Source organism: Balaenoptera musculus, chromosome 18 (assembly GCF_009873245.2).
Source record: "Balaenoptera musculus isolate JJ_BM4_2016_0621 chromosome 18, mBalMus1.pri.v3, whole genome shotgun sequence".
Lineage (NCBI taxonomy): Eukaryota > Metazoa > Chordata > Mammalia > Artiodactyla > Balaenopteridae > Balaenoptera > Balaenoptera musculus.
The window spans coordinates 14,229,046-14,242,841 of record NC_045802.1 but is presented as its reverse complement, the minus strand read 5'-3'; the positions used below and the strand labels follow the sequence as shown (position 1 = coordinate 14,242,841).

Here is a 13,796-nt window from a genome sequence, read left to right as displayed (position 1 = left end):
TTTTTCTCCATTTCTAATGTTTTTTCTTTGTTTCCCATGTGGGAGGAGCTTAAATATATTATTCTCTTGCCTTCCCTCTGTGCCCTCGCTCAGTATCACTGGTGTGTCATGAGAAACTGAGCATGCATGGCCCAGCTCCTTCCTTAGGAATTAACCACCCCCCCGAAATCACGTGCTCTGGGCTGTCTCTATGCGCCAAAAGTTTTACAGGAGTGGGTCACTGACAGTGGGAAGGGAAGGAGGAAATTGTTGACCCAGGACAACCTGCACCCAAGGGTACGTGAGGAGGAGCAGGGAGGTACGAATGCTTGGGATTTAGCATTTAGCTATAAACCATGTTCTTCAACATAACTTTCGGTTTAAATGGTTTATTTTGTTCTCCACTTATCTTAGTCTTTTTCCTATTTCTCAATTACTTTAAAAGCCAGGTCAGAAAGAGGGGGTTATTTTCTGAGCCACCTAAAACTTTAATACAGATGGATTTCAGTTCCTAATTTACAGCTGAACACAGGAAAACGGCGTCTTACTATCAGCTTCATCTCTGATCCTTATCAGAGCTTCATTCTGTTCACCAACCACAGCTCCAAAAGGGGAGTTGCTTTGTGGAGTGCCAAGAACCAGACGGAGCTCCTCTACCTCTTCGTATAGTACGTCATCCATCAGCTCAAGGATACAAGGCTTTTCAGTCTCACCTGGAACAATAATAATGACAGCAGGACAGTCACATCCCGTAGGCCATAAGGGAAGCATCTGCAACCAGAAGGTAAGCCCCATGAGGGCAGGGATGTTGCTTTTTTCCCTGCTGTATCAACAGTGCAAAGAACAGTGGCTGGCATGTAATAAGCCTTTGATTAATATTTGTTGAATGAATGACGAGGTTTGAACATATGCAATGACAGGCCCTGTTTGTACAGGGAGTTCTTTAATGCCTGTCTTAAGTTCTGTCACTTATGTCTGAAAACAAGGGGAAAAGAGGAAATGCCAATTTTATTTACAAATTTCTAACATTATGATCAGGAGGCAAATTTAGCAACTTTGTACTGGTTGGTCATTGTTAATTTGACCACAGTACATGTATCTTGTACAATTATTGGATCAAAGTGATCAAATATTTTATGACATTGGATACATATTAAAAATGTGACATCTATTTCCTTTCATTTCTGTCATTTGAACATTAAGTCTTTCCCAGTACTGTGAAATCTACACATTTGATATGCCATTATCTGCTGAATAAAGTTTGAATAAACAATATAGCACATCACTAGAAACTAATCAATAAGTTGATACGGAAACCAAAAGAACATTCATTCACCCTGTTAAAATCTACCTCACTTTGTTATCATTTAGTGCACATTAAACCACGTCATAAGCTTGTTGAAATCAAGAATTTGTATTTCCTTGATAGATATCTCACACCCAAAACTTGGCTTCCGCAAATTCCAAATAGAAATTTCAAGCCGAAACTTACCAGGGAGGAAGGTGATGGTGGAGATATCAGTGTTTGGGCGTTCTTCAAAGTCCATCATCACTTGTGCAGACCCCTGTCGCGTGTAGCATCTCACCGAAGACCTGTACTGGATATCTCCACTCCTGTGGATCGTGGCAACGATCTGCCCGTCATTTTCATTGCCAGTATATACTCGTTCTTTGAATTGCATCTTAGGCACTGCAAAAAAAATACAAGAAAATAAACATATGGATCAAAGTGAACAGAAATGTAAGGAAAACGGCATTTCAGAAAACATGGTTTCGTGGGAAGAATAATTGAACAGAAATGAGAAGAACTGGATCCAACTCTCCACTCAGTCACTTGTCAGTGTTTTGGCCTTGAGCAAATCACTTAACTCAGTATTTTGATTTCCTTATCCTTGTAATTTTGCTCTGCCTATTTTGTGGAGTAGGAAGATGCAATGAAATGTGAAAAAGTAGATAAAACCAGAGATTTTAAGATGTCTGTATCTATATATGTTGCTTTATCATGAGCTTTTCAGAATTTCTTGATATGAATAATATTAAATATTGTGCACATAATCACATGCATAGTTTACCTGGACCGTGTTGGAAAAGTTGACAATGGCTATAACACCTATGGCTATGACACCTATACTAGGTCAATTAACTATAGGTTTCATTGACAATAGGTTAGACTCCTCCAAGCAATGTCAGGATCATCATGGTAGAAGATTATTCAGAATTTCCTTGTGATGACGTGTCAGAGAGCCCTGCCATGTGTCCAGAAGCTTATTGCTTCAGAACAGTGTTTTTGGCACATCATTAGGGGAATTTCAGGAGTGTCTGGGAGTAAGGAGATAACAGAAAGTGTCTTGTGTTGAGAAATGGAAAAAGATTATTAATACTCAAGGGTTTGTGCAACCCCATGTGGTTCCACCCATCTGTGGGAGGGAGTTCTTGACACACAATCAAGATATTGATAACAATCTCATTTTTTTAAACTTGCGAGGAAGACTGAAAGTTTTCTTCTGAGACTGTTTAATTCTATCAAAATAATCAGGATGAGAAAGTAAGACTTGGTCGGCTAAGGTATTATTATGGGTTGAACTGTGTCCCCCAATTCACAGGTTGAAATCCTAACACCCAGTACCTCGGAATGTGACCTTATGTGGAGATAGGGTCTTTACAGAAATAATCAAGTAAAAATGAGGTCATGAAGGTGGGCTGTAATTCAATATGACTGGTGTCCTCATATAAAAGGGAAATTTGGACACAGAGACACACATAGAAGCTGATGTAAAGACACATAGGGAAAAGATGGCCGTCTACAAGACAAGAGAGAGGGCTGGAACAGATTCTTCTCTTGCATCCCATAGAAGGAAGTAATCCTGCTGATACCTTGATCTTGGACTCCTAGCCTCCAGAACTGTCAGACAAGAAATTCCTGAGTCTGTAGTACTTTGTTATGGCAGCCCTAGCAAACTAACACAGGTGTATAAACCCTAGTTCATCATTTTACTTAACATTTATATAAACTCTAGCTTATCGTTTTACTTATCATCATAAATTAATAAACACTCACAATCTGAGACAGAATCGTTTATGGCCACCGTGGCTTTGCTGGGATCACCAAGGGCAGCATTCACAGGCATTCGAAGCACAAGTTCAAATTTCTCAATTCCCTCCAGCACCGGTTGTCCAAGATCATCCAGAATGATAACACGAACAGTCTGCATGTTGACTCCAGGTGCAAAATCTAAATTACGACTGATTCCCACATAGTCTGTTCCAGCTGTGACAGTAACAGAAGAATTTTTCAGTTGGGGACTAACTAAATTTAAACAAAATTATGAGACGCAAACTATGTAGATATATTTATAATCCTTTTATAAATATATAGACTAGCATACCGTTACGGAAAATACATTTAATGAAATGCAAAAGATTAGTATCTAACCTTTTGGTTATTGAGATGGTAGATCAAAGATCAGGTTCTGAACTTTGTCTTATCTATGTCTAACAAGTTATTTTACCTTTAGTTAGTTTAGCTTTCTGTCTTATAGTTTTTTTAAATCTATTTTGGAATTCTCAAACAGAACTAATAAAAATCAGGTCTAAAAATAACCCTCATATCAATCAAGTATTTGATTATCATAAATTATATATGAAATATAAATATTGAAATTTTGTTATCATTAGCTAAATATCCAAATCTATTTTCAGAAGCTACTACAGAACTTTAGGTGTGCGACTGCCTGCTGGTTAAAACAACACATTTCAGACACAAGCTTTTGCCTGACATGCTTCACCCACGCCTGCCCCAGAGACGTATTTGGTTTTTGGCTTATTATTCTCAAAGACATATTTGGGTTTTGGCTTATTATTTGTCAGACTGTGGGGCGCATACTAGTGTTGACATCTCCATTTATGTTCTAAAGTAGTTAAAAAAACAAAACTTTCTCTTAATCTTTAGGCACTACATCCATAAAGCCTGGGAACAGGGGAGAGCGTTCAGTGTTATTTCTTCCTTGTTTTCACACCTTCTGCTCTTCTGACTCTCATTTTGTATCTGTTTACCTCTGAATACGCAACTATATTTGAGTATGTGTCTTTAATTCATTTTTAAAAGTCTCTGCATCTGAATCTCACTGTGGTTCTTTCCGTATCTGAATCTCACTGTGGTTCTTTCCGTGTTTTTCTTTTCCTCTTCTTCTTCACCTTTATTCTCACCTCTTTCTTTGATTTGAATTTTCTCTAAAGAAATGACTAATTTGGCTAAACAGATGTTTGTTGGACACCGACTACATGCAAAACACTATGCTGGTTCTATGACATTTAAACAGTGAAAACGTAAGGGTGACATAAAATGGGATGAATGATATATGTGATGAATGTGTGATGTGTGTATGATGTACATGTGTGTGGGCATGTGTAAGAGATAGTTTGTATTGTTGGTCATTTAGATGGGACAAAAAAGGAAATTTCTTATCTTTTGCTTGTCCTAGCTTTATGATAAACTTTTTGCAGATGTAGATTCCAGAATAAAAGGCAAGCATGTGTCGGCTAGGACAGACTACATAATGAAGTGTAGAAAAAGTCTTTGGGTCCCAAGTATTTATAGGGACATTTGTTTAAAATGAGGAAGGAGCCAAGCTGGAGATACATACCTGCATGATACTTAAATGCCACTAGATTTCTCTGAGGGTGGCCTTCACAATTATTCTAGTTGTGCATATGATGTCATAATATTCAACGATGGTAGATTTCCCAAGTACAGAGAACCAATTCATGCAAATAAAGGCATTCAAATGTAGAGTCTTTGACTTATATGTTTATAACTCAGCTTTTGATTTGTGGCCCTTTAGATGTATTTTCTCACAATAGTAAATAGAGCCTAGATTTACTGACTATACAGTAATAATTTCAGAAAAAATTACATTCAACCAGACTGCTTAAACAGAAGTGAAGTATTTGGGCTTTAAGGTATTTCATCATGGTAAGTCGAAAATTGTAGAGTCCTCAGAAGAGTTGCTGTAGGAAACTGCTCACCGTCGGCAGAGGGAGAATCTGTTTTCTGAGATCTCACGGTGACGCTAGAAGCCTGGGACAGGTCAGTGCCGGTTCTCCACACCCGCACGTCCACGGAGCCTATGCTCTCGTCCACAGGGTACTCGACGTCACCAAAGTAGAGGATGGGTTCTGTTAAGAAGGAAACAGAAACCATTTCTGTTACGTTTACTTTTCCACATCAAACTGTATGATGAAATTCCAAAGAACAGTTCGCTTCATCTTATCGACTTCCTTATATCATTTTTTTTTCCTTTTAGCAAGATAACATCTCTTTAATCTCTAGACTTACACAGTTTTCAGATCAAAATGCCTCTGTTGAAAAGCAAAAATAGATATGGTAAAGTGTCTAATGGAACTTTATTTTTATTGCTTATTTTTGTTGTTGTTGTTTTTGTGTTTTGCTGTGTTTTGTTTTGGCAGGGCTGTGTGGCTTGTGGTATCTCAGTTCCCCAACCAAGGATTGAACCCATGCCACGGCAGTGGAAGCACCGAGTGGACCACCAGGGAATTCTCTCTAATGGAGCATCCTTATCTTGAGGCGTATGAGTTACTTTGTCCCCTGTATGTGGGGTTATAAATGACTTCTAAATGTACTTCTTAAAAGTTTAGCTGGTAAAATAGCAGCAAAATGAAACAAAACACATAAAGCTGGAATTTTATGAATTTGGCCCGACGGCTCATTTTACTGTCTCCTACCGGGTCATCACTCTGGACACTATTTGCATAAACGACATCTTCTAGTTCATCAGTCCACTGTCTTTGGGCCTCTTATAACCCCTAGAGAGTTAGCCCCTATTGGCATAACTAGACTACATGCGATTGGCATAACTAGAATATATATGATTACGAGTCCTGAAGACTTTAGGACATGATAGTAGGTTACCTATAGGGTTTTGGGCGTTCTCTATACTAACTGAGGTTCCACTAGAGAAATAATCTCATACCAAGGGGCTTACATTTGTTTTAAACGTGTATGAAAATCATGTGACTTAGGCCATTAAAACAGGACACATACTTTGGAGACTTTGTATTTTTCTCCAGTATTGGCGATGAATTGATCTAACCATCATTCCCTGTCTGATTCCACCCGTGACCAGCAGTTTACCTTGTGAGACAGTTGCCAGAGTCTGAGGGATAGCAGTTAGCTGACTAATGAAGAAAGCTGGGAGATGATTTGTGAGCTTACTTAAAAAAAAATCCCCAAAACTTATTTTGAAATATTTATAGGCTTGTGGAAAATTGCAGAAATAGTAAATGGAGTGTATACTTTACCTATTGTGAGCTTATCAACAAAGATAAATTAATTGAGTATATTCATGTGATAAGGCAAATAGTCCTTTGACTTGAGACATTTTAGTCATCTGAGTGTGGTTTTACAAGACTCCAAAGATCTAAGTCTAAAAGGTCATGCAACTCACATCAATGTTCCCTAAAACACAAGGTCATTCAAGAGATGACTATCACATTTCAGAGCATTTAACTGAATTACCAAACATAAAAATGAAACAAAACCCTACAACCACAGGAAACCCATTTTGTGCACTGCTCAAGTTGAGTAAGGATTCTTTATTTTCCTTCCCCCAAATAAATTATCTTTATTGAAACTGGAAAATTGTGTTTTCTTTGTTTCTTCATATGGCGAGCATGATAAAAAGCACAGAGCTCCCTGAACTCTTGAATAATACAAAACCGACCTTGGAAATTTTGCCTGCGTATTTTGGTTCACGGGGTGATAAATCTGCCTACAGCATACTTTCACCTCCTTCTCATCCCTTCAGCCTGGACAGTGCTAGGGCATGTCAGTGGATGTGTACAGATGAAGGTATTATCTTATTAACCTCAGCCAAGGTGGACCTCAAATACAAGCCAATAAATTCCTTACATTTCTCACGCTGAGTAGGGGGCAAAGGTGAAGACAAAACCCTGAAAATGCTTATTTTGACCAGACGGACACACCAAGCACATCTGTGTGTCTTTTAAAAGGCTTTTGTAATTATTGCAGAGGCCTGGTCATCTGCATCCAGCGCGTGATCTAAGTCTCTTCACATTCCTGGCAAATCACATCATTGTACAGATTAGATTTGAGTTATGGAAGATATCTGTGAAATGCAGTAAGGGAGACCCCCTATTTAATAATGACACCTCCCATATTCTTGTCTCTCTACTCTTCCCAGATACATACTAGAGGTGGAACAGACTAAAATCATGTGAGTGAATACGACCATTAATCACCAAATGGGCTACACAGAGACCACAAATTTTGTGCTGCATGTGTGTGTTCAGAGTCACTCCGTCAACTGTAGATCAAGTGTTTTGATGTTATAGCTTAATGTGCAGTTCATATAAGAAAAAAAAGAGTTCTATGTATTCAATAGTACTCTGAAAATTTTTATCCAAGTTGTCATTAAGAGTGAAGAGTAATGATAGTAGTTACCACGTGTAGAACATTATGTGTCTGACATATGTGATTTATGCGTGTGTGTGTGTGTGAGAGAGAGAGAGAGAACGAGAGAGAGGAAAGGAGAGAGAGACAGAGGTGGGAGATCACAGCACATGTAACAATGCAATAAATAATAAGATTTATGTGAATGATGCAAACAATATATCATATCGCCATTGTATAGTGTGTTGTTACCTACAGCAGAAAGAAAGAGGGGGAATGGAAAAAGGGTTTTAATGCTAAACCGCTCAATTTTACCACTGCAGCTAATAGAACGCATTAGGAAAGATATTTCTCTCCTTAAGATTGATTTTTTGCCTATCTGTAGATTTATTTATGTACTTTCTCTCCCTCTCTGTGCTCTATTCATGATCACTGGAAAATTAGTCTATTAATTACAGTCATTGCAATTAAAGTATAAAATGACTCTGCTGAAATTAAAACACATCTTAATAGTTTTTATTAATTCTCGTTAACTGCCTAGTTTCTTACATCATGAATAAAAAGAAATGGTGTGGCATTAGCACCTCTGTATCTTTTCAGTGTGGTTGAATGAGAACTGAAAAGAATAATCATTATTGTTATTTCAATTTCTCAATACCTTGTCATAAGTCTCTAAAACTTAAATATTATTTATAATTATTACCATTTGTACAGAATCTTATGTAATGTGAACGACTTAAAAATCCTTCAAGCAGTGAGCTGAGTTATAGATAATCACTCAAGATAATTGGCAAGAGTTTCCTTGACCATTTTAATGTGTAGGTAATAAACTAGTGAAAGGAAGAGAAAGATAAATGGATGAAACCGTCAACAGTTAAAGGATACCTGTGCGAAATTCAGAAGAATTGCTTGTTCTTGCAAATTATTATTATTTATGAATAAGATTTTAATTCACCTCTCTTTGGTAAGCTGCTTATCTGTTTGTTTTTATCTAGGAGCTTGGTTTCTCTTAAAAGTTAAGTAAACTGTAGACCTTTGTCTATTAGTTTTGTAAATATCCACGTTACAACTTCAAGCAGATCAGAAAGAAAAAAAAACTACTTAATTGTGTAATCAGATCTTAAACACACACCGTGCCTTGTAAGTTCACAATCTTAATAGAGAAAACAGTCAGTGGCTGATCTTACTACCTGGAATGAGAAAATATCAAATAAAGTCATGTAGCCCACACCCACAGAATACCATAAAACAGTCATTCGTCACCACTCCACCAACCACAGGTGACACGGCAGAATGCACGTTTACTCCCCCTGCGGAGAAAAGATAAGTTATATACAAATAGTGTGAGGAAAGCACAAGGGAGGTTTTTAAATTGGCCGTGTGAAATAGTGTGAAATTCTTAAGGGAAGCCAAACTTTACTCTCTGTATCCTTTGTGGTGTTAACGCTTTTAAAGAAAGGGCACAGATCAAGGCATTGCCTACAGAAGAGTCTGTTTTAGTTCATTAAACATTAATATGCTTTTCAAGGTTGGGAATACTTTCAATACAAACAACACAGACAGGATCATGTCTATTTCTTACAAACATAGTTGATGAGGAGGCTTGGCAAGCGGTACAACACACACACCTGCAATGAAGACAAAGGGAAAATAATTTAAGTTTTTCCCCACAGGGAAAAAGTGAACTTTTTTCCTTTGCTGAGTCTGTGGTGTCTAGATTGATGTTTACCATTACTTTGTGTCTCATGAGATGAAAGGAAGAGGTGCCAGTAGTAATTGCTATCTGGAGCCAAATCTTATTTACTCACGTGTACCTGGAACGTTGGTCAAGTAGGCTTTGTAGCTCTAAGATGTTTGCTTAGAATTGAATAAAAAAAAAAAAAAAAAGAACTTCTACACCGTCTTTCGGCTGAAAATAATACAAAGGAACCTCCCTAAATTATTTCCAATTCAGATCTCTCTTCTGAGTTTTGGACCTTGGTAACTGGCTGCCTACACAGCCGCGTGCTGTGGGCACCTAAGGGTAAACTCTCAAACAGAGGCAGTTGAGTCACCACCACTGCCCACCCCCTGGTTTCTCTCTCTGTCACTGCCACTGCCTTAGGTGCAGCCAGCATCACCTGCCACTGAACTCTCCCAACAGCAACTTAGCTAGGCTCTTAACCGGAGGCCATCCCCCAAAGCAAATCTCATCATGGCAATCCCTTTGCTGAAAGCCTGTCAATGTTTCAATGCTCTTAGGGTTGCTAACAGTCTTTCTAACATGGGTTAAAAGCACTGGTTTGTAAAACACTAAACATTTGGTCTCAGTTTGCCTTTTAAACTCATTTTGGCCTCCTTTCTACCCCAAAATCCAGTGTCTTGAATGTCTTAAATGTGGCCCTCCCAGTCTTTGCTATACCACTGCCATTGCTGTGAACACTCTTCCCTCCTCCTCACAGGATAACTCCGGCTCGTTTCAGGTCTCAGATTATTTTTATTTTTATTTTTTGGACGCACCACGTGGCTTGTGGGATCTTAGTTCCCTGACCAGGGATCGAACCGAGACCCCCTGCAATGGAAGTGCAGAGGCCTAAACCACTGGACGCCAGGGAATTTGGGTTTCAGTTTAGAAGTCACTTGTGCTGGGGAGCACCCTGTCTTCCCTCTTCACCCCCACCCCCCTCCACAGTCACCTCAGGCTTGTATCCCTCCTGTCTCTGAGCTCTCCAAGGGGAGGAATTAAGCCTCCTTTACTCACTGATGTTTTCCTAACACTTAGTGTAATCAATGTCCGGCCGTAGGTGCTCAATTAACGTTTGTGGAGGGAATGAACATCGTGTAAAATAGGATCACTGATTTGCTGGAGCAAATGAGTAAATATGTCTTTGTGGTGGGTGAGTTAGAAGACAACCATCCTTAGCATCAGGCAGTGGGAGTTACAAAGCCTCAGGAGGGTGAAGTGCTTGTCTTTGCAGTGAAATGACTGTGGAGGGCTGCCCTTTGAATCTGGAGCAGGTCCACAGGAGCAAGGGAAGCCCACCACAATGAACTCCAAGGGAAGGGGTTTTTTTTACTTTCACTTTTTAAATACTTTGCCTCCAGGCATTTCCAAGCTGGATGTGCATTAGAATCATCCAAGAAGATTTAAAGATACAGATGCTTGTTCTCACCTCCAATTTATCGAATCATAATTTCCAATGGGTTCCCCCAGGCACTAGTGTTTTCTCTTTTTCTTTCTTTTTCTTCCTTCCTTCCTTCCTTTCTTCCTTCCTTTCTTCCTTCCTTCCTTTCTTTCTTTCTTCCTTCCTTTCTTTCTTTTTTTAAGTTGACTATATTTTTTAGAGTAGTTTTCAGTTCAGAATTGTTTTCAGAGCAAAACTGAGCTGAAGGTACAGAGATCTACCATATACTCCCAGCCCCACCCGTGTACCTCACCAGTGTTTTTGGAAACCTCTACAGGTCTCAGCAAGCTTCAGGTTCCTTTAGCTCGTGTCAGTGTCGTTAGCAAATAATAAGTAATGGTTAGATGCCACACTAATAGTTTTGATTTCAGTATCTTACTTCATCCTTACAGCCACTCTATGAGGTGCGTACTGTATTAGTCCTCTTTCCACAGATAAGGAAACTAAGGATTAGGGAGATTAAGAGATTTGCCCAAAGTCACACATCAGGGAAATGGTGGATTAGGATCCATACCTAGATAAAGTGTGTGCCCTTAACTAAGCTAACTAACCTTAACTAAGGCAACCATAATACAAAAGGTTGTCACAAGATTTTAATGAACATAATTTTTACCCTGAATTCAATGTATGGAGGTTTATCATATAGAAATGCTAACATAAGTGTACAAAGATACATACACAAGTATGTTGTACTGCATTTGTACTAAGGCACAATTGAAAACAAGCCCAAAATCCCTCAGAAGGGGACTGGTTGAATTACAGTTCATTCAGAAAATGAAACACCAGGCTATGAAGTTGATTTTTTTTCTTTCCTTTTTTTAAGGTAGAAAAGCTAGTGAAGACATTGACGTCTGGTTAAAGACAGTTTTGTGAATTTACACCCTGTACTTGGCTTCATCAGCAGCAATGATAGATTAAAAATTAAAGATAGCATGCCATTTCTTTTTGGTAGCTTTGAAGCCTTTCCCTTTATCATTATTATGCTTGATAAGGAAAGGGAGAGCTAAGCTCAAAACAAGATAAGCATCTCTGTGAACTAGGAACGTAACAGAACAACAGGACATCATAGTGGTGAGTGGAGCCCAAAGCGAATGGTTCTGCTGGCCTCTTAAGTCTGCACAAAGGCTGTGAATCAACACTGGAGTCATAGAAACCAAAGGAAAAGGGAACTCAAGAGTGAGGGCAAAATAAACATATTTTCAGCCATTAAAGATGAAGAGGTTTTCTTACCTACAGATGCACACTGAGAAATTGCTAAAAACACAGAAGAAAAGTAAAATCAAATGGAGGCACTGGATGCAAGAAACTGTGCTGAGCAATCAATAAAATATTCTGGAAAATCCAACTATTGATTGCAAGCATAAACAATCATCGTAACTGATCTTTTCAACTTAATGCTGAAACTGAAACTTGAGACAACAGAGAGGAAGTTATAAACAGACGACTTCAGTGGGTGTCTAAACTATTCCATGTCCTTGTCTTTTTCAAGAGAGTAAACTTTGTTAGGCAGATAGTAAAGTATCTTCATTAAAATTATGAGTTGCCACCAAAAGGACAGAAACCAGTAGAAAATAAAAATCACAAAGGATACAGAAAACTTTCTTGGCATAACAAGAAGCTGTGAAGGAGGGAAAAAAATAAAGGAAAAATCCATATGCAGAAACCCCAAATAAAAAGCCCAAATATATTGCCATAACTAGAATAAGGCAAACTGCTTAACTTTTCTTATTTAAAACAGATGGAGTGGATTAAAAAACAAAAAGACAAACAGACATAAAAAAGTAGCTGTAAACAAAATTTGAGGAAAATATGAAAACTATGAGGATGTAAGAAGGCTATGTTAAGCCAACAGGAAAAAAGCAAGGCAGTGTAGCAACATTAACAAAAGTCCAAATACAATTTAAAGCAAATTCATTAATACAGAGGAATTCTACATAATACAAAACAACCGCCAACCAAGATTATCTGACATTTCTTGAATTTGTATTGAAATATATAAAGCGAAAATTGACGATTATAGGAAAATATTGATTAATCTACGATTATAGTGGGTTTTTTAAATCTTACAATGCTCAGAAAATGATAGATGAGGCAAAATAATTTAGTAGGAATATTAAAAAAAATCGCAACATAACCTTTGTCTAATGCATGTATGTATCCCTGCCCCCCAAAACAAAAGATTGGTATCCAAAATAAATTAAAACTTTTATAAATCTACAACCAAAATTTTAAGAGCAAATGGAAAAATTGAAAAATTATATAAACATTCAAATCTCAGAAGAGAAAACTTTCACTGTTATATGTAAATAATCTTAAAATGAGATATTATTTAATATTCATAACGTTAGCAAAACCCAAATAGTTCAACAATATGTGGAAACAGACATTCTCAGATGCTGCTGGTAGGAAGGCAATTGATTCAATCACTTTGGAGAGATTTGTCAATATCTGGTAGAATTGAACTTGCACGTCCAGCATGACCCTTCAATTCTATCTTTAGGTATACACCCTAGAAAAGTTCCGTACATGTATATTCAGGAATATTTACAAATACGTTTAGTGCAACTTTATGTATACATATAAAACCCAATGTCAGTAAGGCAGTAGGGGAATGGATAATTAACACTCATCTAAATTCATCAAAATAACCAGATCTTGAAAACAGGATGCTGATTTAAAAAAAAAAAGCAAGTTGAAATAGATATTTATCCAATTTACGATCATTGCTACTTTGGAGGACCATGGTAGTTGAATGGTACTAGAAGGAAACTTATGTTTTATGTCTAGTGTTTGATTCCTTTAAAGGACCTGAGGCAACTATGAAAAATGGAACAATGGTTAATTTTAGATAGAGCACACATTATGCTGTATTATTTTTGTACATTTCTGTAAAGAAAAAAAGTTTTACATGGTAGTTATAGAATGGTATGCATAAAATAATTCATGTTGTTCATACACATATTATTGATGCACAGAAAAATAAGAAAGAATATATATCAAACTGCTAACTGGTTATTTCTTAGAGATGGGATTATGAGGAAATTTTACCTCCTTTGCTGCACATTTCTTCCACACACTAATTTGCTATATATTTTACTTTTTTTCCCCAAGTAGCATCTATTACGTTTGTAAATAGGAAGAAAAAAATTAGATTAACTTCCTTCTATAAATAACATCTTGTAAAAAATTAGTTTTAAATAATTTTGACTGAGCCTTTCCCTACT

The 13,796-nt window shown here is 37.5% G+C and overlaps 1 protein-coding gene across 2 annotated transcripts in view; it reads right to left on the bottom strand.

The window, feature by feature from the left end:
- FREM2 (FRAS1 related extracellular matrix 2) overlaps positions 1–13,796 on the bottom strand; it is a 140,769-nt gene that overhangs the window by 32,380 nt on the left and 94,593 nt on the right. For both annotated transcript variants that reach the window (XM_036831685.1, XM_036831686.1), the window contains exons 7-10: positions 5,005–5,154; positions 3,038–3,247; positions 1,472–1,669; positions 528–692 (exon numbers count right to left, since the gene is read on the bottom strand). In XM_036831685.1, the coding sequence (XP_036687580.1) occupies positions 528–692; positions 1,472–1,669; positions 3,038–3,247; positions 5,005–5,154 (723 nt within the window). The remainder of the gene's footprint in view (positions 1–527; positions 693–1,471; positions 1,670–3,037; positions 3,248–5,004; positions 5,155–13,796) is intronic.